Source organism: Lygodium microphyllum, chromosome 1 (assembly GCF_053477565.2).
Source record: "Lygodium microphyllum isolate KBCC chromosome 1, Lygodium_microphyllum_v1.1.10, whole genome shotgun sequence".
Taxonomy (NCBI): domain Eukaryota; kingdom Viridiplantae; phylum Streptophyta; class Polypodiopsida; order Schizaeales; family Lygodiaceae; genus Lygodium; species Lygodium microphyllum.
Window position 1 is genome coordinate 180,015,120 of NC_141135.1, and position 26,145 is coordinate 180,041,264.

The 26,145-nt window shown below is 42.4% G+C and overlaps 1 protein-coding gene across 3 annotated transcripts; it reads left to right on the forward strand.

Annotated features, from left to right (window-relative positions):
• Positions 1-250: 250 nt before the first annotated feature.
• Positions 251-26,145, forward strand: LOC148042038 (putative methyltransferase PMT23). 3 transcript variants are annotated; one of them, XM_087685086.1, is made up of 9 exons: positions 251-685; positions 1,003-1,902; positions 2,748-2,897; positions 3,333-3,603; positions 3,811-3,921; positions 24,158-24,332; positions 24,448-24,717; positions 24,811-25,005; positions 25,097-26,145. In XM_087685086.1, exons 1-9 carry the CDS (start codon positions 674-676, stop codon positions 25,296-25,298), a joined length of 2,286 nt encoding a protein of 761 aa, XP_087541212.1. In that variant the 5' UTR covers positions 251-673; the 3' UTR covers positions 25,299-26,145. The 3 variants fall into 3 exon arrangements, with proteins under 3 accessions (XP_087541212.1, XP_087541203.1, XP_087541221.1); XM_087685077.1 differs by having other exon boundaries at positions 253-685; positions 25,091-26,142; XM_087685095.1 differs by having other exon boundaries at positions 253-435; positions 25,091-26,142.

A 26,145-nucleotide genomic window follows, 5' to 3' on the forward strand; every position in this document is an offset into this window, starting at 1 on the left:
CATTACAAGAAAACAAGTCTGTGATTGACATCCCATCGATGAAATATACCTGTAGGCTCTAGGCAGTGTACGAACTTGCTACCAATGGTATATCGACACGTGGCAAAATGACCCTTTTCTTTTTTCCCGGCGCCCACCAATGCATCCACGGCCCACGGGCACGGTACAACCAGCCTGAAAAGCCATTCCGACTCCTGACATATTGGCGGCCGGCACTGGCGCCCCCTGAAAAGGTGACATCCTAGAGAGAGAGAATCAAATCCGGCTTCCAAACGTGCACCTGTGACAACAGTAGTTCACAGCTGTTGTCACTACTCATTAACCAAACGAAACGAGGCTTGTTTCAAGTTTTGCCCATGGCTATGACGACCCCTCTGTGATCTGCAAGATCCGAAAAGGTGGCTTTTTCCTCCTTTCTTCTTCGAGTAGCAGCAGGTATGTCTCCCATCCTCTCGTGAACAAAGCAGAACGGTAATGGAGGACTTGCCTTACGTTTGTTTGAGGCGCCATAGGTCCCCCTTTGGCAAGAGAATAGGCAGCATTAGGCCTCTCACATCCGCATTCTGTAGTAACGCCTGTACAGAGTTTGTGAGTTCCCATATTCCTCACAGTGTTTATGAGTTGATATGATACATCAGACTGAAAGCTCTATCCATTTAATGAGTAAACAGCTATGCCCGATGTGGTAGGTTTACGGCTCTTTTGTCTGATATTGTTCCAATCCGACTGTATAGTCTGCATCAATTTATGCAGCCATAAATCAATACTTATACTGATCTTGAGTTCAAATCGCCCTAATATAACGTTATGTGTCAGTGATTCTGGACAATCACTTAATCATAGAAGCTAGCGTAAGGTACCATTTTAAGTTTCTAAGGAAAAAATAAGTCTCTGTTGCAGTCAGTTGTCAGGCATATTTATCAAGATTTGGCAGTTTGTGTAGATCCAATGTGTTTCTCTTATGTTGGATAAGTCACTTTTCTTAACTTGCATGGTTGGCAGCTTGAACAGGGACTACTGCTTTCTTCCAACATGGCAGGAAGCAAAATCTTTCACCAAGAGAGACGGATGTCTTTGTTCTATGTCATCGCCACTGCCATGTTATTTGTTGCACTGTTTCTAATTACATTGTGGGTTATTAGCTCTCCATCTGAACCACAAGAAAGGCAATTTGTACCTGTGGACATGAAGCCAAGATCTGTAGTAAATACTGAGAAGGAAAACCAAAGCTCCAAAGAGTTGCAAGGGGAAAACAAAGAAAAGACTGATGAATTACTTGATGGCAAGGGAGATGCAGGTGATTTGGAGAACAAATTGACAGAAAATGACACAAAGCAAGATGAGGAAGTGAAGCAACTGATTGATCCTGAGATAGAGGAAACACAGGAGAAAGGAGCTGACATGCAGGAGAAAGGAGCTGAGATGCAAGACACACAGGAGGGGCCCCTCGTGGATGATGGCATTTCTAAGCAGGAACCTCAGGCTGATGAAAATGCAGGAGCTCAGTCTGAAATTCAGATTGAGAACCAGGAAACTACAGGTGATTGGACCACTCAAGCAAGTAAATCGAGGGAGGAGAAAGAAAAGGTGGAGAAACAAAACGAAGAAATCAGTTCTGATAAGAGACAGAAGCATGAACAGAGCAATGGTGGAGTGAAGGGGGACTATGTAGATGATTATGGTGGTGAAACAGGGTTTCAGTATGAATGGACAATTTGTCAATTTGATGGTGCAGCAGATTATATTCCTTGCCTTGATAATAAAGAAGCTGTAAAAGTGCTCCCCACTACCAGTCACTATGAGCATAGAGAGAGGCACTGTCCTGATCCTGCTCCTACTTGCTTGGTCCCAGTTCCTGAAGGTTATCGCTCACCAATTCCATGGCCCCAAAGCAGAAATGAGGTGCATCAATCCATCCTATTTAGAACACTGTAGCCAGTTCCTCCCTTTGTTTTGTTTGTTGGGCTTTCTGTCATAATTTGCAAAACACCTTTATTTGAATTTGACCTAGTCTCTTTTCCTACTTTATTTGGTTTTGGCCCACCTCCAAGACAGTCTTAACATACGTAAAGCAAGGTGAAGTCTGCCATCTTACCCTAAGTAGTCAGGTGTCATTGAGATTTTCCCTATACACTCATTTCCTTGTTTTAGCGTGTCTTACTAGTTAAACTACTTATTCACAGATACTCCTCTCTTATCTTTGGCCTTCAGCTGTTGCACTAGTGTACAAAGGAATCCTTTTGTTTCTGTAGGGCATGATAAAAAGAGGGTTTTCTGCAAGCTTGTGTGCCAGGAAGCATGGTTAGTGTGCACCCTTTACCCAGTCTAATCTTCCTCTCCAAATGTTTGTTTTTGAAGCAAACATACATTGTCGATTATGCACCAAACAACTTCATTTCTCCTGTCCTCATAAATAAAGCACTTCTGTGCACAACTTGCTTTGTTTAGCTAATCTGTACCAAGTGGAAAAAGGTGAGAATGCAATGATAGGCTGTAGAGAACAGAGAATATTTGCAAATATGTGCTCTGCTTCTATGTTTAACTTGACAGTCCACCTGCAACTTTTTACCAATCCTCCTCCTCCTGTCCTTTGTGCATGTGCTTGGATCTTCATTCTGTTTGTTTTGTAAAGCTCTAAGCTTAACTGTACTTTTATGTTTATCTTTTGATATTGGCTATTGTCCTGCAAAAAGTGCCCTAATTGCCTGTAGTTTTGATGATTTCTTGCAAATGAATTGATGGTTCAGATCTGGTACAGCAATGTTCCTCATCCTGGACTGGTCTCATATAAAAAAGATCAAAACTGGGTGAAGAAATCAGGTGAACGGCTTGTTTTTCCTGGAGGTGGAACTCAATTCAAGAAAGGAGCTCTTCATTACATTGATTTTATTGAGCAGGTTTAATACCTCTCCTTTTGTTTTTTTGTATCTGTTGGTGTCATTTTACGTGCTTGTAAAAGGACAGAATATTGAAGGAATAGTTTGATTGACAGATTTGTGCACCTGAAGTTTTGTACCTCAAGTGAGGTGACCAATATGTGTATAATGTCTTTATGAACCAATGTTTACATTTGATTCTTGCATTTTCAGGAAATAGTGACGGTACAGATATGTTTATATGTCTTTACAAGCAAATGTTTGCTTTTGACTCTTGCATTCTGGCAGTATAGTGAATGTACACATATGTGTATGAGTAAAGTGTTCTCTTTAAGAAGTAACCAGTGTGTGTTTATTTGCCAAACATTGTGTTTAGGACTCTTCATTTTTATATGTTTAGCAAGCATTTGGGTTCTTTCTAGTTAGTTTTATGCTAAACCTTTATTTTGGAAACAGACATTCCCAGATATTATGTGGGGAAATCACACACGAGTCATCTTGGACGTGGGTTGTGGTGTTGCAAGTTTTGGGGGTTACCTGTTTGATAAAGAACTGCTCACCATGTCTTTTGCTCCTAAGGATGAGCATGAAGCACAGGTTCAACTTGCTCTTGAACGGGGAATTCCTGCAATCTCTTCAGTGATGGGAACACAAAGGCTGGTCTTTCCAAGCAATGTGTATGATGCTGTCCATTGTGCTCGGTGTAGGGTTCCTTGGCACATTGAAGGTGCAAACTTGATTTTTTGTGGGAGTCCTATGCCTGACTATTGACTATGCAACAAAATTTCTGTGAGATCATCTCTACTACAAGCTTTCTAGGAATTTTCCTTTTGCATGCGCCAAATTTAGCTGGGGTGTGTGTTGGGGGGGGGGGCGGGGGTGTGTGTGTGTGTAACAGATGATGATCTTAATGTTTAGCTCTGCTGCATTACAGGAGGAAAACTCTTACTGGAAGTTAATCGAGTTCTTCGACCAGGAGGGTTTTTCTTTTGGTCAGCAACACCAATCTATTGGATCGACGAAGAGGATGTGGGCATATGGAAAGGTGAATCTGACTGTTCGCAGTTTTCCAAGCATGAAGTCAACATTTGAAATAGGACTTAAATTATAAGTCATCCCTTTTGTGCTTTTCATTGGTATGAGAGTTTAAACTGTTTTACTTCAGGAAGGTTTGTGAATGGTTAGTGAACAACAGTGGGCTCTATGGTGATATAGAAAGGCTGCAGATGTTAGTCTCATCAGGTAGAGCCTAGAGACTTGGATAGCACAGCAGGATTTTAGGGCAAAGAAGTAGCTTTTAACTCTGCAAGTTCAAACTGAATGTGACTTGGTCGTGCTGGGTCAAGTTCCAACAAACCTATGATAACTACCTCAGATGAGAATGTTGCATGCTGACTTAAATTTCCTATCAGAGTTGAGCTGTTACTCATTTAGAAAGTCTTTATCTATTGATTGAAATAAGCAACTATGAATTGATTTGAGACTAGGAGACAATAGGTTTCACACCTGCAATAGAAGACTAGAGTGAAGAGTGCAAGCGGAAGCAATCAGAATATGCACGTCGATCGAGGTGTAGTAGTAGTTGAGTGAATAGTGAGTGAGAGTGAGAGTCGACCGATAGGTGTGTACTAGTGTGGTACACACAGAATAAAAGAATGTATTTATACTTAGGGTACGGTACACTTACACCCGCAAGGGTGTGTTCACATATGTAAAGTAATATACACGTGGGAGAGCGTAAGGGCCTTTACACCCGACAACCTTCCACTTAAAGGTCCTTAGCGAACCTTTAACCAACTCCCACTAGTCGAATGCAATGCTCATGTTGAGCCTTTGCAAGACTTTTAGTGAGAACATGTGCAGGGTTATCCTGTGTTTTGATCTTAGTCAGTGTGACTAGACCATCATCTAGAACTTGTCTAATAAAATGGTATCTCACATCAATATGTTGTTAGTAGATTAGTCAACTCAGGGTGAGTCTGTGTTGTAGGGGCTGTGGCAGTATTTTTTCTGGCATTTTTTGGTGCCCTTTTTAGGGCTAGGGAGCATTTAAAGCTGGCCGACTGCATTTAATGCTCCCTCCATTTTATGCCTATATATTGTTGGGGCTCCTCCTCCTCTTTCTGTACTTCAGCCATTGTTTGTGGATTCTTTTGAGGAGAGAGGAGCCGGTGCCAGGGTGCCCACACAGCCAGTGACTCTTTGTTGTATGCTGCTGTCTCATGTTCGATATGGATTTCGTTTCCCGGGCATACATCTGAGTTCTCATCTGTATTTGTGTTTATTCTTTCTCTTGTCTTGTGTTTCAGCAGTTTATTTCAGCATGTTGTTTATGCTTCCATTGCTGCACCACTTCTGACATGGTATCAGTTTTCAGGTTTTGTATTTTTGTTGTGTTTTATTGCTGATTTCAGGACTGTTTTCCCTCTTGCTGATCAGGCAGCTGCTGCTCCAATTAGGCGACCAGTTTTGCTTGCGTTTTTTGCTGCAGTCAGCATCCATACAGTCTGCACCTTCATTACAGCCTGCGTTTTGGTGTTTCTGCATCTCCTCCTGGCTGGGCGCTTCCATCATCAAGCCGTTTTTGCTGTTTTTGACAGTTTTTGACAGTTTTTGACTGATTTTTTGACTTTGTGCAGCAGATTTTGGCTTATTTTGATCAGATTTTGGGTTATACGGCATGTGAACTCTTGCTTTTTGCAGTCTGTGCTTGTGGTTTGGCTGTGTTTCCTCTCCCAATCCCTTCTTTTCTCTACTTCTTTTCTGAATCCTCTCCAGATGGCTCCTCTATGCACATCCACTGATGACAAGCTCCATGGACCTGATTATTACATGTGGAGTGCGGTGATGAAGGCTTGGTTTATTTAGAAGCGGTTATGGTACGTGATTAACGGAGCTGTGGCACGTTCTCGACAACCTTCTCCAGTTCCATCTGATTTTGATGAAGACAACCACAAGGAGGCAGTGCTTAAATGGTATTCCGATGATGCCCGTGCTTATTTTGCCTTACTTCGATGTATTTCCAAAGAAGTTCTACCGGCGGTCACCTCCTGTACGATGGCTTCAGACGTATGGTCGAAGTTATAGTTGATGTACGAGGCTCCTTCCACCATGAGGGCCGCTACTCTATATGGTCAGCTCCAGCACAATTTTCTTCACATGTCCTCCATGCTACTCGAGCATGAGGCTTCTTTGCAACTATAGGGGAGGCTTCTGTCACATTATGGAGGTTCAGGTGAGGCTCTTGCAGCTTCAGAGAGGGGTTCAAAGATAAAGAAGTCGAAGGCCCAGTGTTATCACTGTGGCAAGAAAGGTCATTTAAGGAAGGACTGCAAAGAGTTAGCAGCTTCCAGGAAGAAAAAGGAGCAGAAGACGAAGTGGGATGCAGACTCCTCCGACGAGTCATCATCTGCTTCAGATTCTGATTTCGATCATCCAGCCAAGGCGAAGTCCAAGGCGTGGAAGGGATCCTCTTCCTCGGATTGCGGGAAGGGCTTAGTGGCCTCTTCCTCAGCTGCTTTCTAGTGGTGGTGATGCGGACATCCCTCACGACTCTCCAGTGCCAGAGAGGGAGTGTGAGAGGGTGGTGAGATGGGGCAGCCTTGCCTCATCTATGTCTATACAGATGCACTGGATCCAGAGAGGGATATCCCTGACGCATTGTGCGAAGTCTGGCAGGTACAAATCTTGGAGCTAGGATTGCCATCAAGGTTCATGCTGGGCTAGTTACTTGATAGAGAGTGGGAGGCTTTCGTCTGGAGCTCACATGAGGGGACACTTTGACAGTTTTGGCCGAAGGCGGAGATTCCATGGTCACATGTTTAGAGACATGTTTGGCTGATTAGTCTTGAATGTTCAGAGTGACATAGGTGACATAACACTGAGAGTTGCTATGATTCTTCTCTATTTTCAGATGGTGTTGTTATGATCGACATCGACGTCAGATACTCTCCGAGGCATCTTGGTGGTGGGTTGGACACTCATTGCTTGGATATCCATGGTTCTTGTGGTGGTTCTATGTTGTATAGTTTATGATTCCCCATAATTGTACTATTGTATTGTATCAGCTTACCCCTGATCTGAGAGAGGGTGTTAGCAGATTAGTCAGCTCAAGGTGAGTCTGTGCTGCAAGGGCTGTAGGAGTATTTTTTGTGGCATTTTTTGGTGTCCTTTTTAGGGCTAGGGAGCATTTAATGCTGGTCGACCAGCATTAAATGCTAGCGGACTGCATTTAATGCTCCCCCCATTTTATGCCTATATATTGTTGGGGCTCATCCTCTTTCTGTACTTCAGCCATTATTTGTGGATTCTTTTGAGGAGAGAGAAGCCGGTGCCAGAGTGCCCACACATCCAGTGACTCACTGTTGTATGCTAATGTCTCGTGTTCGATATGGATTCCTTGGCATACATTTGAGTTCTCATCTATATTTGTGTTTATTCTTTCTCGTCTTGTGTTTCAGCAGTTTATTTCAGCATGTTGTTTATGCATCCATTGCTGCACCGCTTTTGACATATGTTTGGTACGTGCATGAAACATGGCATTCTTAGGGAGGCATATAACACTCTAGCTATCACATCCAAGTACAAGTGTTTTGGTGGGCAGCCCAAAATCCTTGACCAAACGACCAAGCCAAACAGCTTCTTTCGAAGCTTTAGTGGGGCTGAAATATATTCAGCCTTAATGGTAGAAAGTGATACTATCTTTTGCAATCTAGAGCACCAAGAAAATGCCCCACCAGTCAAGGTAAATATGTACCCACTAGTAGACTTGCAAGTATCCAAGTTACGTGCCATGTGTGCATCACAATACCCCTACAGATCTAACATACCCTTTCCATAGCAAATACATTTTCTTTGTGTGCCCTTAAGGTACTGTAAGATGCATTTTACTGCTTCCCAATGTGCTTTGCTAGGATTTGACATAAACTTGCTCACAGCTCCCACTAGATGAGCAATGTCAGGTCTAGTGGCAACCATAGCATACATGAGTGAGCCACAAGCTGAAGCATAAGAAACACCCTTCATAGAGCTGACTGCCTTATCATCTTTTGGAAAAAGTGCTTTTGCTAAGCTGAAGATATGGTGGTAAAGGAACACCAAGGGGGTTAGCATCTGCCATAGAAAAACGATCAAGTACTTTGCTGATGTACTTTTCTTGCGAGAGAAATGAGAGTTGCTGCTCTCTATCTCTTGTCACACGCATGCCCAAAATGTGTTAAGTTGCACTCAAATCCTTCATGGAAAAGGCTGAATTCAGCTGTCTTTTCAATGCATTAACTTGGCTTTTATGCTTACCAACAATAAGCATATCATCCACATAAAGCACAAGTATAATAAGGCTTCCATCATCAGCCTTCTTTTGATATATAAGCAGTGATCTGCATTGCTCCAATAAAGTACTGCAATAAAATGTTGAATACTTTCAGCCAATAGCAAGGTTGCTGAATGTAACATCAAGTACACACACTTGTACTTTGAAGATGTCCAAGAAGCAGATGTTTTGCTGCAATTTCAGTCTCAAGTACTGATTACAGCATGTACACTAATCAAATCTGATACATTTGCATTAATGACAACTCCCACTTCAGGTAATACATCACCATAATGCCCAAATGCAATAACCCAAGTGCTGTATATACCATTGTTTCACTGCATAATGAGTATTCAGCAATACATATACCAAGAGAAGCTGCCTTTTTACAACATTTGAAACATCCCAAGTTCAAATTTCTCCCATTCAGCAGTGAATGTGCTGTAAATTTCACTATTAAAGCTTAGATTGACTCAATTTGCATCACCAATGCGAAAAGCCCCAAAATTTGAGGACACAGGCAAGCACTGGTCATGGACAAAGTTCAAACATCTAGCTAATGAGGTGCTGAAGTTTTGCAGTTTTTGCAACCTTGAATATTATCAATGTGAGCTTCTTGCCAACAAAGTCAACACTGCAAGTCTGCAGGGTATGCAGTGCAGGAGGAGTCGTAAAGAAATGCCCTAACACGGAAACATAAACAGAAACCGTACGACAAAGCACAAACTGATAAAAGAATACAGTTAGGGTTAGGGTAACTCAAAGATAATGAACACAGTGAATGAATGAAGTGATATGACTATTGAATATATGATGCTCATGCAGCAAACACACTATGCTGTGAATGAATACTGTACCTCGAACTCTTGTATCTCAAGGATCAGGGCAAGGGTAATGAGCTTGAGAGTGTGTCGAACACCAGCAAACGTAGTAGTGGATCTGATGCAAACAGCAGTGAGGAGAGAGAAAGACTAAAAAAGCAGGCAACAGGTGAGAGAAAGACTAAAAACGCAGGCAAGACAGCTTGCAGAAGAGAGAAAGACTAAAAACGTAGGCAGCAAGTGAGAGAAAAACTAAAAACACAGGCAGGACAGCTTGCAGGAGAGGGAAAGACTAAAAATGTAGGCAAGACAGCTTGTAGGAGAGAGAAAGACTAAAAATGCAGGTAGCAGGATTGTGATGACATAGCAGGCTGTACGGCAGCAGGTTTGAACAGGAACAATAGTTGCCTGATTGCAATCAGCTCCAAACAACGTGAAGAGGGCTGGAAATATCAGCTCCAAACAGTGTGAAGAGGGTTGAAAATCAGGTGTCAACTGATGGAGACAGCAACAGATAGGGGTGTGGGCAGCAAGCTGAAACACGTGAAATTTGCAAAAACGAGATTGAAGAAGAGTGAAGGGTTGACTGCCTATTTATAGAAAATTAGGGTTCTTGATTCTCTCTCACTTAACTCTCTCGATTCGCTCCCCATTTTAGGGTTTAGGCTAAAATAAGCCTAAAATAAGTACGTTTTGGGGTTGTTTGAGTGGCTAACTGCATTTCTTAGCACAACATCCCCTCTTAGGCTCAAAATAGGGCTAGAAAAGTAGGCCAGTTTAAATTTTAATTTACCTCAAGGCGTTTCACCCCAAAATAGCCAGGGCATCGGACAAAGAGTGCCCGTCGACTGCCCAGTGGCCTACCAAGACTACAGAGGCAATGGTTATCTTACTAAGGGAGCCTAAGTGATCACCCCAGAGAGGCGAGGGCATCAGACCAAGGGTGCTCGACGGCTGACCAAGGGCCTACCAAGTCCTACAAAGGTGGATGGAAACAACAATGGACTTGTTTGTTTGTTTGTTTTTTTTAATGGTTGTTTGAAAAGTGTTTTGAAAATACATAAGTAATATAGGGGCAATGGTGGATTAAGTGACAGATAGGAAAAGATAAAGAGAGTTTTAAACCCAAGTCATTCACAAAACTAGCAAGCGAATCTCTCACACTGACTAGGATAAGTGCCTAAGGATGATAAAAGTGTGTGTGTGTGCCAATCATGTGGTGAATATGGGGAGAGGCCAAAAAGATGATGGTGGGCTTAGCAAGACAAGCAAAGCAAGCGAGCAAGCAAGGGTAGGGAAACTGCCTTTAGGAGAACTGTCATGTGTTATGCCACGAGTATGGTGGATCCTAGAGTCGACCACTCCAAAAGATCGAAAAGGGATAAATGCGCACAGATGCATGTTTACATGAACGGAATGCCAATGCATGGGGTAATGCAAAGGGAGATGCAAGATATCATGCTTATACAAAATGCTATGTAACGGTGCTACTGAGATAGTGCTCTCACAGGGGAATTGTTCACTTGTCCAAGTGCCCTTTTACAATCATGTCATCCTGACAGTGCGGATGAAGTTACTAATGTCCATAATACAATATAAAAGAATAAACTGTAAGCATCATCACTGACACTATCAAGAGTAGAAGCCGCTCTCTCTCAAAGTGGAAGGGAAAGCAAGTGGGAAGCACCCTCTCCTTGTCAAGCTGAAGAAGTAGGGGAGGGTGTACCCAAGCCGATCCTGGTTAGCAGGTACATTATGAACCGCCGGTTGACCGCTTTGGTCAAAATGTTTGCAAAATTATTTTATGAAGGCACAAACTCTAGGCGAATAGTGCCTAGCTCAACCTGCTCTCTGGAAAAGTAAAAGTGGACTCCCACATGTCGCGTCCGTGGTGTGATGATTGGATTGCCCGCAAGGGCAATGATACTTTGGTTGTCACAATAGATAACTGTGGGAGAGAGACAAGGAAAATGAATTGCCGCTGGTAAACTCCTCAGAGAGATGGCCTCGGTGGTGCTATCGAAAAGAGCCCGGTACTTAGGCTCGGCCGAGGAAGCCGCCATTGTCTCCTGCTTACGGCTGGACCAAGAAATGGGAGCCGTGCCCAAGTTAAAGAGATAGCCGCCATGGGAATGCCGGGTGTCAGGATCTCCTGCCCAATCAGAATTAGTGTACCCCTGCAAACATAAACCAGAACCATATGTGAGCCCATAAGAATAAGTACACCGCAAATAATGCAACACACAAAGACATGCAATCCAATGTGACATCCTAGGTGCTGTGAAATACTGATTGAGTATGCTAATTGAGTAAGCTAAAGTTTGCCTAGTGTGAATTAACCAAAGAAGTTTTTCTACAACAGAGCGATAGGTATGGTCATGGAAGGGCTGTCCTAGAGTATCCTTCGATAAGTGGACAATAGGATCAAGAGACGTGGCCATTGGCCGTGTCTGATCCATAGTGTACTGTTCCACGAGCTCAAGTGCGTACTTCTGTTGTGACAAAAATACAGGCCCCTAGAACGAACTACCTCCATTCCCAAAAAATAGGACAACAAACCAAGGTCTGTCATTTCAAATGTAGCTTTAAGCTTAGCCTTAATTTTTGCTATGGTAGCAGAATCTGAACCTGTGATGAGTAAGTCATCAATGTATAGCAAGATATAGCTAATCCCCTCTGCAGTAGATTGAATATATAAGTTCGGGTCATAAGGGGTAGAATGGTATCCATGAGTCTGTAACAACTTATTTATCCTATGGAACCAAGACCGCGGCGCCTGCTTCAGCCCATAAAGAGCTTTATGTAAGCGGAATACCTAATTCCTCAGGTTTTCAGAAGGAAAGCTTGGTGGCTGCTCCACATAGACCTTCTTCTCGAGAAAACCATTTAGGAAGGCACTCTTGACATCCATCTGATGTATCGGCCAACTGTGGTGGGCGGCTAGCGTGAGTAGCAACCGAAATGAAGTCAACCGTGCAGTAGGGGCAAAGGTCTCTTCATAATCAATGCCATGCTTCTGTCGAAACCCTTGCACTACAAGGCGACCCTTGTACTTGTCTGAAGTCCCATCAGCTTTTAGCTTAGTCCTAAAAATTCACTTTGTCCCAATGACTTTCTTGTGGATTGGACGATCCACCAATGTCCAAGTCTCATTTCGGTCAATACTGTCTAGCTCCTTCTCCATGGCCGCTTGCCATTGAGGGTGCTGAAGAGCCTTCTACCATGTATTCGGCTCAAAATGTGCTATGTAATTAGTTGTAAACAACGACGTAAATGATGCCTGAGGAGTAAGCCGGGTAGATCTTCTAGGTCCCTCCGGAGTGGAATCTGGTGGTAGGATCTTCGAATTCCACATGGTCTGCTGTTACCAGCGAGGTAACGGGTCTCACGAAGGGGGCCTGGGAAAACTGAAGAATCTGTGGGAAGGTTGGGAGCGGGAAGTAGACCAGGCCCAGTAGGCATGATCTCCGATGATATGGAAGAAGGAATCGAATTAGAATCCGGTGCAGAAGATTGCACAATATCCCTCTCGTCAAAGACGACATCTTGCCTAACGATCACCTTGTTTGTCCGAGGATCAAACAAAGGATAGGCTTTTGCCTCAGAAGAATATCTCATAAAAATAAGGAGATCAGCTTGGGGAGTGAGCTTTCCTATATTGTCATCAGGTATGTGTGTGTACGGACGACACCTCAAGACTCTGAAGTGGGAAATAACAGGCCGAGAGCCAAAGAATGCCTCATATGAAGTCTTCTGAGGAAGAGCCGCAGTTGGGTACCGGTTAAGGATGTACATCGAAGTGTTAACAGTCTCGACCCAAAGGCGCTCAAGAAGCTATGCTGCGAACATCATAGAGCGTGCCATTTTCATGACTGTCCAGCTCCTACGCTCTACGACTCCATTCTGAGAAGGGGAGTTGGTAGAGGTGAGCTGGCGAGAAATGCCATGCTGTTGTAAAAACTCAGAGAACTCGTGGGAGATAAACTCATTGCTCCTATCATTTCTCATGCAACAGACACGACGACCAATCTGGTTATGAACCAGAAACACCCAAGCAGAAAAGTATGTGAAAGTATCGGACTTATGCTTGAGAAAGTACATCCACATGTATCTAGAATGATCATCCACTAAGAAGTACAGTGCGCCATTCAAGGCAGTAGTGGATGTCGGCCGACAAAGATCAACATGAATCAATCTAAGAGACGCCTCAGCTCTATGTGAGGTCTGCTGAGGAAATGGGGTATTGTAAACGCCCCGAACAACGTAGTATGCTTAACAATTATGATATTCGCTTGTTTTCAAGATTTAATATAAAAGAGAATGAACACTTAAAGCTAAAAATGAAAATTACTCACAAAATTATAGCCATGAAAATGTAAAAGTAATGGAGACAAGATTGAGGGTTGAAGATGGGTAACCCCCCCCGAAGGAATGTATTTCTGCTCAACCCAAGTCCCTTAGGGAAGAGCTCAGTTACAATCAACCTGAGAGTGAGAAAAAGGTAATTCTCACTCTCACAAGATCATGCAAAGATGTACAAACACACATGCATTATCTATTATGCAATGATAAGAACTGATTTCTTTACAGTATGAGAGAAGAAAAAGGGGAAATCAGCCTTTTCTCCATCGTTGATCAGCAATACATGGATAGGGCTTGCTCCTTGTTGCTAAAATGGAAGAAAAAGCTCGAGAAGGTGGTGCTGTGATGAATTTACAGGCTTGCTGTCCTGTAAACAGCAGTGATAGAAGAGGGCATATGGAGGAATTTGATAATGGAGAAGTGGGGGATGATGATGGGGATGGATGGGGCCAGTTTCTGGCTATCTGTGGGTGCTGTACATGAGTTTACAACAAAGAAAAATGATGATGAATGAAGAAAAACGAGCTCTTATTTATAGGAGAGGGGAGAGCTAGTACAAAAGGGAAAAGTGGAGTAGCACAAGACAAGTGTCCAGCCACATGTCATGAGATGTGACAAGTGGTGGGACACTTGGAAACTTGTGTGACAAGTGTCTTGACACTTGTCTCTTCTCTATGGCCTTCCTTTTTGGGTTGAATACTGTCAAGAATAGAAACAACCAAATTTAGTAAGCACAGTCAGAGTACAGAACTTACTATTTTTAGAATGACATCCCTATTTTTTAGGACTAGCATTTTTAGGCTAATTTAAGGCTCCTAAAATTTAGGGATCTCCTAAAATTTAGGGACCCCCCCAATATGGGTATCATATGAAAGTTTTTTCCGTGTACATCGCAAAAATGGTATCGGAATCTTCATGTGACTTTCCTATGCAAAGAAATGTGCATTTCAAGCTTTCAGCCCACACATGCACATTATACAAGCATTTCATGATCATGCCATCTTGTTGATTGTAACTGTCTGTTCTGGTGGATCTAGCCCACACTTCAAGGCATCAATCCTTTCTGTGTGCGAGTCTAACCCTGATATGCGTGAGTTTTAGTCACAGGCGCCCAATCGGGTCATATAGGTGGAAGTGTGAACTATCTTTTCTCTAACCCACCGCGTGGGTCCACCATAACCTGTGACCACTCATCAGTGGCCAGCTCCAATGCACTTTTCTTTATATCTAATTAGTGCAAAGGAAATAAATTTAATAAATCATTATATAGACAAATTAATGAAAAAGGATACAAATTCTGTTTCTATAGAGTTGTGACAGCCCTCTGGCTTTTATTCAGCTGTCCTCAGCTGAAAAGCTTCTTGATATTGCTGTAGAATATTTGGGTAATCCTTCATGAATTTTTCATCTACCCACTGTGCATCTGTTGTGGGTAGATTCTTGAATTTTAGTAAGAATTTTCGTGTCACAAGGCCACTTCTCGTGGTTCGATCCTTGAGAAACAAAATCTTTTCAGGTTCCAAGAGTTGCTCTGTTTCTTCAACTTTTGGGGGATCTTCAGTAATGGGTTCCTTTGGTTCTGATCCTATGTAAGGTTTTAGCAAACTTACATGAAAAGCATTGTGTATTTTCCAATGAGTAGGAAGCTCAAGTCGATAAGAAACTTCATTTATTTTCTCAATCACTTTGAAGGGTCCAAAGTATCTACTGGAGAGCTTTGGAAAAGATGAAATTTGACCAGAACCTTGTTTGAGCCTGCTTTTATCAAACTTTAGCAAGACATATTGACCTTTTTCAAAAGCCAAATGTCTTCTTCGTTTATCTGCTTGCTTCTTTTGTCGCTCTTGGGTAACTTTGATAGTGGCTCGAACTTGATCCATTGCGGTTTTTAAATCTGAAGCAAACTCATCAGCAGCAAAAATCTTATCTTTAGTGCGAATAATTGGAGGAGGAATCACTTTACCCTGTACTATTTCATTTGGAGCTTTTCCTGTGGATGAGTGCACTGTATTGTTGTAAGCAAACTCCAATAATGGAAGATATTTCTCCCATTGTGACTTATGTTCACTAACATAAGCTTTCAACATATCCAAAAGAGTGAGATTCATCACCTCTGTTTGGCCGTCAATTTGAGGATGAAAAGCTGAGGAGAACTTTAAAGTGGTTCCCAAATTCTCAAATAAAGCACGCCAAAAGTTACTTGTGAATTTGGAGTCTCTATCTGAAATGATCTCAGAAGGCATACCATGTAATCTGAAGATATGTTGAATGAAAAGTCTTGCAGCTTGTGCGGATTTCAATGTTTTATGACATGGAATAAAATGTGATTGTTTGCTGAATCTATCAATTATAACCCAAATCATGTCATGACCTTGAGATGTTCTTGGAATACCTGAGATGAAATCCATTGTGATAGATTCCCATAGATCTTTGGGCACTGGAAGAGGTTGCAACAATCCTGGAATCTTCTGCCTATCATATTTGGATTTTTGGCATACCAGACAAGCCTCAATGAAGTTATGTGTATCTCTTCGTAACGTTGGCCAATAAAAGTAGCGCTCAATTGCACTTAGAGTGGCTGCCCTCCCTCTATGCCCTGCATAAGGGGGTTCATGACTTTCTTGAAGCACCTTTTGTCGAACAGGAAGAGTGACACAAAGGCGATTGTTCATGAGAAGGTAACCGTCTTTGATGGAATAATCTGGATGAGAATCTCCTTGCTGTAAATTTGACCAAATTGTTGCAAAATCAGTATCTTCATCATAAGTATTCTTCATCGTTTGAAAATCTTCATGATAAGCCACTGTAATAGTTGCAATGCGAGGCACTCTAGAAAGTGCATCAGCAACAACTACATTTTGTTTCCCTGGAGTGTACATAATTTGAAAATGAAACATAGACAAGAAATTTTCCCATCTTGCATGTTTTTCCTGCAAATGCTTTTGAGTCTTGAAATACTTCAAGCTTTGATGATCAGTTTTAATAAGGAATTCATTGCCTAAAAGATAATGTTTCCATATCTTTAAAGCATGAACCAGTGCTAAGAGCTCCTTTTCATAAATGTCATACCTTTTCTCCACATCATTTAGATGGCGGCTTTCAAAGGCTACGGCATGGCCTTCTTGATTTAGCACTGCACCAATACAATCACCGCAAGCATCTGCTTCCACCACAAATGGTTTTACCAGATCTGGAATGATAAGAACAGGTCCAGAAGTAAGAGCTGCTTTCAGCCTTGTGAAGGCTGCCTTCTCTTTTTCCTTCCATTGGAAAGAGATCTTCTTCTTTGTAAGGTCATGAAGTGGAGAAGCCATATGTACAAAATGCTTGATGAAGCGGCGGTAATAAGAACATAAGCCAAGAAACGATCGCACCTCATGTACATCACGAAGATGAGGCCATTCTTGGATTATCCTGATCTTTTCAGGATCCATCTGAATCCCTTCAGAAGAGATGACATGCCCAAGGTAATTTATTTTATGCATGAAAAATTCACTCTTTTTACCATTTACCAAGAGTTGATTTTGTTGTAGTAATTGTAGAACAATTTCCATGTGTTGATGATGCTCCTCTTCATTCTTGCTAAAGACAAGAATATCATCAAAGAAAGTACCGACATATTGTCGATGCTCTCTAAAGATGCGCTCCATCATTCGATTAAAGGTGGCTGGTGCATTGGTTAATCCGAAAGGAACCACCAAGAATTCATAAAGACCGTATGAAGTGCGGAAAGCAGTTTTGTGTACATCTTGTGGTATTACCCTAATTTGATGATAACCACTCTTTAGATCAATGCGGCTGAAAACCTTTGAGCCTCCTAGACGATCCAAAATGTCGTCAATTCTAGGAATAGGAAACCGATTCTTCACAGTGATTTTGTTGAGGGCTTGATAATCAATGCACATCCTGAATGTGCCATCTTTCTTTTGAATAAGAAGAACTGGTGAACAAAATGGTGAGCTACTTGGCCTAATTAGCCCACGGTTGAGTAGGTCTTCGACTTGCTTTCTGATTTCTTCTTGTTGAGGACGGCTCACACGGTATGGTGCTATATTAGGAGGAGAACTGCCCGGGATAATATCAATATGATGGTCTTCTGGCCTTTCTGGGGGAAGCTGATAAGGAAGATCTTCCGAAAAACAATCTTTATACTTTTCCAAGAGCTGAAGTTGCTCTTGGTTTTCAGCATTCATATTATCTTTTACATCAGTGACATAAAGCAGACAACATTGAACACAATCCTTAATTGCTCTAGAGACTTGCATATGGCTTACCATAGGTATGGTGTCTCCAGAAACTCCAGCTTGGATCTCGTACTTCTTGCCTTTGTTGGTGAGTTCTACCTTCTTTTTCTGAGAGAAGATGGTTGAATCTACTCTATGATTCCAGGGCATGCCAAGAATCACATCGCAACCATCAAGGTCTCCGATACAGAAGGTATCTTCGTCACTGTAGCCTTGAATTTGAAACTTGAGCTTGCCAATGTAGGGTATCACAGTCTTCACTGTGTCACCTTCATCAGCATTTAAAGCTTGGCGAACTTTTGCCGGAGTGTCCATCTCTTCATTCTTTAATCCAAGCTCTTTAGCTAATTGCAAGGAAATGATATTTTCATTCGCCCCAAGATCTATCAAGAATAGTGCTTGCTTACCTTGCAACTGTCCCCAAGCTTTTAATAATTTGCGTGTCTCTGGAGTGTGAGTTGTGTTTGCAACTACATCACTGATAGCATTGATTTTTACTGGCGACTTAGGCTTGTTGTCTGAAACCTTGCTTTGTTCCTTGTTTGGACATTGCTTCGCTATGTGGCCTGTTTGTCCACATTTAAAGCACTTCCCTTCTTTCATGAAGCGTTGCTTTTCTTCTTCGGGAAGTTGCTTTGCTTGTGGGTATAGATTGGAGCGAAATTGAGGAGCATTAGGAGGTGCATAGGGCTTCATCTTCTTTTGATTTGATGGCTGCTTTTGCCACTGTTTTTGTCCTTCATTTGGGGCTGAATACTCCTCATCATCGGCTACTCTCTTCTTATCATTCTTTTGGAATGATTTGTTGCCATTGTGCTCCATTTCCCATGTCTCAGCATGGTCAATGAGTTCCCTGAGACTAGAACAATGATAATGATTAAGAGCAGTACGAAGTTTAAAATGCAAACCTCCTTGAAACTTCCTAAGCTTTTCCAAACTGCTAATCTTCTTGAAATGTTGGACCTTCAAAAGTAGCTCCCAAAATCTCTTGGTATAGTCACCAAGTGACTCATTTTTCCTTTGCCAAAGCCGATCCCATTCCATTTTTACATCTCTTTTGAAATGAACAGGAAGAAATTGGCTTTGTATCAGGCGAACAAAGGACCGCCATGATTTTGGGGCAGCATGATCATATTCCAACCCCGTCCACCAAGTATGGGCTAAGTCGGTTAAATGTAAAGCTGCAAACTTAATCTTTTCTTTTTCTTTATACTTGTCACGACCATACAAAATTTGAAATTGACGAATAAACTTCAGAAGAAGATCAGGATTTCGGGAACCATCATACATACTGAACTTGATCTTCTTTTCAAGTTGAGATAGTGACTTAGTCTTCTTCTTCTTCTTATGCCTTCGTCCATGCTCGGATCTTGAGGTTGAAGATGATGAAGTGCTTGATGGGGATGGAGATGGAGACGAGGGTGAAGAATGTCGACGCCTTTGACGATGATGAGGTCTTCCACGAGAAGGGTGTAACTCTTCATTACTAGAAGAGGATCCATCAGAATAGGCGCCAGATGACTTTGAAGAAGAGGATGAGCTTCGACACGATCTCTTTCTTTGTCTTGAAGTAGAATGGGATTGCCTCTTAGAAGTAGTTGGACTTCTTGATCGGCTCCTTTCATTGGTATGGCTTTGTCTCCTTGAAGTAGAGGGACTTATTTCCTTGAATTCTTTGGGATTCTCAACTTTTTCTAGTTTGAGAAGTTGCTCACGAATTTGCTGATTCTCCTCTCTAAGACTTTGAATGGCTTGAAGGATAGCACTCGATTGATCCATTGAGACTAAAGAAAAAAAATATATGCTCAAGCACTCAATACAAGGGCTGAAAACAAACAAACTTATAGTTGTAAGCACTACCAGTGTTGGGGGTGAGGACCGAGCCAAAGCTCTGATACCACTGTAAACGCCCCGAACAACGTAGTATGCTTAACAATTATGATATTCGCTTGTTTTCAAGATTTAATATAAAAGAGAATGAACACTTAAAGCTAAAAATGAAAATTACTCACAAAATTATAGCCATGAAAATGTAAAAGTAATGGAGACAAGATTGAGGGTTGAAGATGGGCAATCCCCCTCGAAGGAATGTATTTCTGCTCAACCCAAGTCCCTTAGGGAAGAGCTCAGTTACAATCAACCTGAGAGTGAGAAAAAGGTAATTTTCACTCTCACAAGATCATGCAAAGATGTACAAACACACATGCATTATCTATTATGCAATGATAAGAACTGATTTCTTTACAGTATGAGAGAAGAAAAAGGGGAAATCAGCCTTTTCTCCATCGTTGATCAGCAATACATGGATAGGGCTTGCTTCTTGTTGCTAAAATGGAAGAAAAAGCTCGAGAAGGTGGTGCTGTGATGAATTTACAGGCTTGCTGTCCTGTAAACAGCAGTGATAGAAGAGGGCATATGGAGGAATTTGATAATGGAGAAGTGGGGGATGATGATGGGGATGGATGGGGCCAGTTTCTGGCTATCTGTGGGTGCTGTACATGAGTTTACAACAAAGAAAAATGATGATGAATGAAGAAAAACGAGCTCTTATTTATAGGAGAGGGGAGAGCTAGTACAAAAGGGAAAAGTGGAGTAGCACAAGACAAGTGTCCAGCCACATGTCATGAGATGTGACAAGTGGTGGGACACTTGGAAACTTGTGTGACAAGTGTCTTGATACTTGTCTCTTCTCTATGGCCTTCCTTTTTGGGTTGAATACTGTCAAGAATAGAAACAACCAAATTTAGTAAGCACAGTCAGAGTACAGAACTTACTATTTTTAGAATGACATCCCTATTTTTTAGGACTAGCATTTTTAGGCTAATTCGAGGCTCCTAAAATTTAGGGACCTCCTAAAATTTAGGGATCTCCTAAAATTTAGGGACCCCCCCAATATGGGTATCATATGAAAGTTTTTTCCGTGTACATCGCAAAAATGGTATCGGAATCTTCATGTGACTTTCCTATGCAAAGAAATGTGCATTTCAAGCTTTCAGCCCACACATGCACATTATACAAGCATTTCATGATCATGCCATCTTGTTGATTGTAACTGTCTGTTCTGGTGGATCTAGCCCACACTTCAAGGCATCAATCCTTTCTGTGTGCGAGTCTAACCCTGATATGCGTGAGTTCTAGTCACAGGCGCCCAATCGGGTCATATAGGTGGAAGTGTGAACTATCTTTTCTCTAACCCACCACGTGGGTCCACCATAACCTGTGACCACTCATCAGTGGCCAGCTCCAATGCACTTTTCTTTATATCTAATTAGTGCAAAGGAAATAAATTTAATAAATCATTATATAGACAAATTAATGAAAAAGGATACAAATTCTGTTTCTATAGAGTTGTGACAGGTATGGTGCTGCTTCTCAAGGTGACAAGCTTTACAAACATCTCGAACTAGCTTTAGGCGTGGAAGGCTCTCAACTAGCTTACGGCGTGACAACTCATAAAGTGAGCCATAATCAAGATGCCCTAAGTGAAAATGCCAAAGACGCTCATTGTTCGTAGGCTCGGGAGATATGGCTAAGGCCTTGAAGCTATGGAACATGGAGCCCTTGGCTATCGGCTCGGTCAGAAAGTGTGTCATGTGGTATAGGCCATTAGGCTGTGCCTCACCGCGAGCAATCATAAACCAGTCAGAGAGTCCAGCATCTCGATTGTGGACACTGTAAAGAAAACCGCTTGCCCCAACTGGCAAAGCTGCTGAACAGTTAACAAGTTCATCCCAAGCTAAGGGACATGATATACATTGTCAAGCGTAGCCAGATCCGGACCCCTGTTAGTGGCAAAACTGATGCAACCTTGTGCCTGAATCTTAATCGAGGAGTTGTTTCCTATGTGGATCCATCTGACTGCAGGGGCTTGGGAAGGGAAAATGTCCGCTATAGGAGTCATATGATGTGTAGCTCCACTGTCCTCAATCCAAACATGAGTTGAAGTGCTTGGCTGTGACGAGTGGGCCTCTGCGGTAACCTCATCAGGAGGCAACTCACAGACGTGGACGAGACTCGCATCTGATGTCTCTATGGAGATGATGTGGGCCTTTGTAGACCAGTCAGACAAGCTCTCTAGAGTTGAGAACGTTGTTGATTGAGATGGTTGAGCGATGGTAGTATGAGTTTGACCTTTAAACTGCCCCTTGCCATCACCTTGCCTCCCCTGTTGGGGGTTGCCCGACTGAGGGGCGGGGGTTTTAGACTTAGGTTTTGTTGCTGTGCCTCTTGCCTTTGATCAACACTCGCCGTCAAAATGGCCAACCTTTTGACAATGTTGACGATACCTATTCTTCTTAGGTACATTCTGCCACCTAGATTTGAGAGATTGGGATGTTCCGTGTGATTCCCCTGATGGATTTTGCTTTTGATTTTGATTTTGATTTTGATTTTGAGTGGAGGTTTGCTTTTGTTTTCCCTTCCCTTGTTACCCTTTCTGAGAATGAGCAATAAGAGCCCCCTCTGAAGAGAAATTCATATGAAACTGATTGAACAACCGTACGTAATGCAACAATTGACACTCAAATTCATAGAATGTAGGCATGGTAGGTTTTGAAACTATGCCTTCCACAAAATTGAAGTATTTCTTGGGGAGTTTGTTTAGGAACAATGTGACCTGATCGTCAGAGGACTTAGGAGTCCCCGTAGTGGAGAATTCAGCGAGGAGATGCCGATACTCAGCCAGCTTGACTTTCAAGTCATCCCGGTCAGTGATTTTGAAAAGCTGAAGCTCATGGTCAAGATTAAGACGACGGGTCCTATCCCGAGCTGCATAGCGGTTAGTCAAGTGCGCCCATCGCTCTAACGCTAAGTCAAAATGTTGAAGCTGAGAAGAGACCTATGCATAAGGATGAGATCATACTCAATGGCAGAGATGTGATATGGTCTTTGGACTCCATGGTAGTTTGATGGTTCTCCGCCCATGTCAGATCGCAGGAGACCTACTCCTTATCGATTTTGTACATCTTTAGCTATGGAGATTGGAGCGGTGGTGTGAATTTGTTCGAAGTCATTTGACCCTTTTGTTGTTCTTGCTTTTGTTGATGAGCTTTTTGATCAAAAGCTAAGGTTTCTTAGAGAGTACCTAGCTTTGATACCATTTGAAGAAATGCTCTAAATATAGAAAACACAAAACCAATCGTACGACAAAGTAGATTCACATCTTCCTTGGAAGAACATTTAGGAGTGGCGGTTGTGGATGTGGGAGGGCCATGCTTTAGATGTGCTGTACAGCTTCCTCAGTTTCAGAGACTCTTTGTGAGTTTCTTCTTGTACATTGCAGATTTAAGATAATGCAGATTGGGCCCCCACCTCACAACTAGTATTGGGCATAGCAAATCATTATATAGCCTTTGAGATGCACTTTCCAGAAGCACCTCTTGAACACTTGGGAGCCATGGAAGGTTTCCCTCTTGTGGCTGATGGCCTAGGGGGTCTTGTAGTGGCTAGTTGGTTGGCATAGAATCTAGAAGCAATACTAGTGTTGCCCCTTATAGTGCTGGGGACCCGAAAGCAATATCTATGGTTGTGTGATGTGGTTTGGTTGGTCTTGAAAGGAACTCATAGGATTCTATGCCTGTAGTGGGATTCTATGTCGTGTAGTGCCTACCTAGGATTTGGAGCCTTTTGCTGGTAGGCAGTTAGCCAGGGATGACATTTTATAGGTTGAGTGAGACACAATCTTCATCGTAGAGGCTGCCTCAATTGTGGTAGTAGGATTGGAGGCCTTACCTAACTGTTAGGTAGTAGAGCCCTTAGTGTTCTGTTGAGCTGTGGAAGCTCGTTGGGAGCCTCACAGAGTGGCACATCTAGAAGGCTTGGTGCCAAATGGTCTTTAGCAGGGAGAGCCCTTCTGTTTATGCCAGCTTGCTAGAGCTTTGGTCCTCCATTATCCACTCTTTTTGTGGGCACACCAGGAGTAACTTCATGGGCAAGAGTTTTGGCAGCTGTTCCTGCACACTCGGGTTTACCGTAGCCTTTTCTTCACTTGATGGTATGGCAACCTGTGGTGTTGTCACTCTCCCCTACCTTGGCGCCTCTCCTCCATCCCCCTATATGGCCCTCCAAGGCATTGCATTCATTCAATGTAAATTTTCAGCTCCAGCTATGCCATTGAGCCCTCGTACTTCTTTTATATACATTGTTTAGTAATATTATTAGCAATACCATATTTTGCAAAGAAAAGGAAAACCTCTCCTCTTCCAGCTCTTCCATGCACCTGAGGACAGCAGTACCAACTTTCATGGCTACTGAGAGTGGTTGAATGAATCAGGAGTCCTAGCATTCCCTTGAGGCTTTGCTATGCATGTGAGAACAGCTGTTACAATTTGGGGGGAGAGTGATTGTGTGATGTGCTAATATGGTGATATATGAGTTTTCAGTCTGTGTTGAAGTAATTCATATTCTTTAGAACCACTGACCATGACTATTAATACATATCCACTGTTTTGTGATCTCTCCTAGCCACTTATTGATTGCTCCATGTCTACTTGACATCTGTACATTTGTATTCTTTGGAATTCTCAATTCAGCACATTGTTGCAGAAATGGTAGCATTAACAGCTGCAATGTGCTGGGATTTGGTGGCCAAGACACGGGACTCGTCTACTGGTGTTGGACTCGCTATCTTTCGAAAGCCTAAGACCAATTTCTGTTATGAAAACCGGAAGAAACAGTTCCCTCCTTTATGTGACAAAAATGATAAACCGGATGCTGCTTGGTATAGGAATCCTTTTCTCCTTGAGATTGTTAAAACATGAAATTGTAACGGGACATCTGTACATCTAAATATTTGGTTGCTTTTCTTGGCATTATCTTTGTGGCTTTCTTGATAGGTATGTACCTATGACTGCATGCATTCATAAAGTTCCCTCTAGTGAAGAAGCTCATGGTGCGGATTGGCCTCAAGAGTGGCCTTTGCGTCTTACGACAGCTCCAGTGTGGTTGAATAGTACAAAAGGATTGTATGGGAAACCTGCGGCTGCAGATTTTGTGTCTGACACTGAGCATTGGCAGCGTGTGGTAGATAACTCTTACGTCTCGGGCCTTGGGATTGAGTGGAAGACCATCAGGAACGTGATGGATATGAAAGCAGTCTATGGAGGGTAAACAACCAGGAGATTTTTTGAAATGTTGACTGGCAATGAAAATTTGTAATACAACACCTATATTTAAATTGTTGCTGTTGAAATGTGCAGGTTTGCTGCTGCTTTAGCATCTCAACCTGTATGGGTTATGAATGTGGTACAGTTTGATGCAGCTGATACTCTGCCAATAATATTTGACCGCGGCCTGTTTGGAATATACCATGATTGGTGTGAGTCATTCAGCTCATATCCAAGGACTTATGATCTTCTTCATGCGGATCACCTGTTTAAAAAGCTTAAGAGGAGGTATGGACTTTCACAGGCACCTGGTGTTTGATTCAGTTGCAGTGCTGTAAGCATCTTTGTTTGAAATTCTTTGTCTCCTGTTTAGATGCAGCATCAAGAGTGTTGTTGTGGAGATGGATCGCCTTTTGAGACCTCAAGGGTGGGTGATACTTCGTGAAAAGGTTTACATAATCAAGGAAATACAACCACTTGTGAAGTCACTACGATGGAGGATTCAAGTGATGTATGAAAAAGAGGACGAAGGATTACTCGCAGTGCAGAAGTCAGGATGGAGGCCAAAGCCTACATCTTGAGCTTTGGATCTTAATACTACTTATGTCAATGTTGGACCATCAATTGTCTGGAGTAGGGGGAATCAGAAGTTGAAGCTTTGTTTCCGTACACGATCAAGTATGTACGTGCTACTGTTCTGGGAAGGATTCGAGGCTTTGGGATTATAAGGTGAAAATGCAATTGTGTGCGTTGAAGTTTGGGCAACTAGTGAAGCAGTCATTTGTTGCACTGGGAATATTTCCTCACCAAGGAAGGCACATTCCCTCCAGGCTTACAGGTGAGATGATCATGGGACATGCAAAAAGGGAGCAACATCTTCAGAGTAGGTTATCCCACTTGAGGTGTGGTTATTATAGAGAATGCCATGTGACATTGTTGGGTTGTTTTTGGGTGGCAAAGAACGCAGATTACCCAGTTGCTGATCAGCTGAAGGATCGCTGTCAACATAAGATAACTCCTTCCTGGCAAAATGAGCATTCTAGTCTGAGTGACTTGCAGATCATGTTTCTTCTACCTATCTTAAAAATGATACAGTGGAGGTTTTGAAAGTCCCTTTGAAGCCAAAAGTCTGAAACATTCCTGCTTGCTATTTTGCGAAAGCATCTACTCCACCTAGCATCTACTCCAGTATGAAGAGGCTTACGTGATGTCCATTTTTCATGGGATCTGTACGAATCTCCTTTAATACGATGCGTTACGATCCTTGATGATGTTCAGTTCATGGTACTTGCTCTCAATTGTGTTTACCTTAGTCATTTTTAAGAGGATTTTTGTCCTCGTGAATGAAGTAGAAGAAAATTGAGAGAATTTGTCCAACCGGGACCAATTTCTTGATGTTTTAATGTACTCGAGCTACCTGCATGTTTA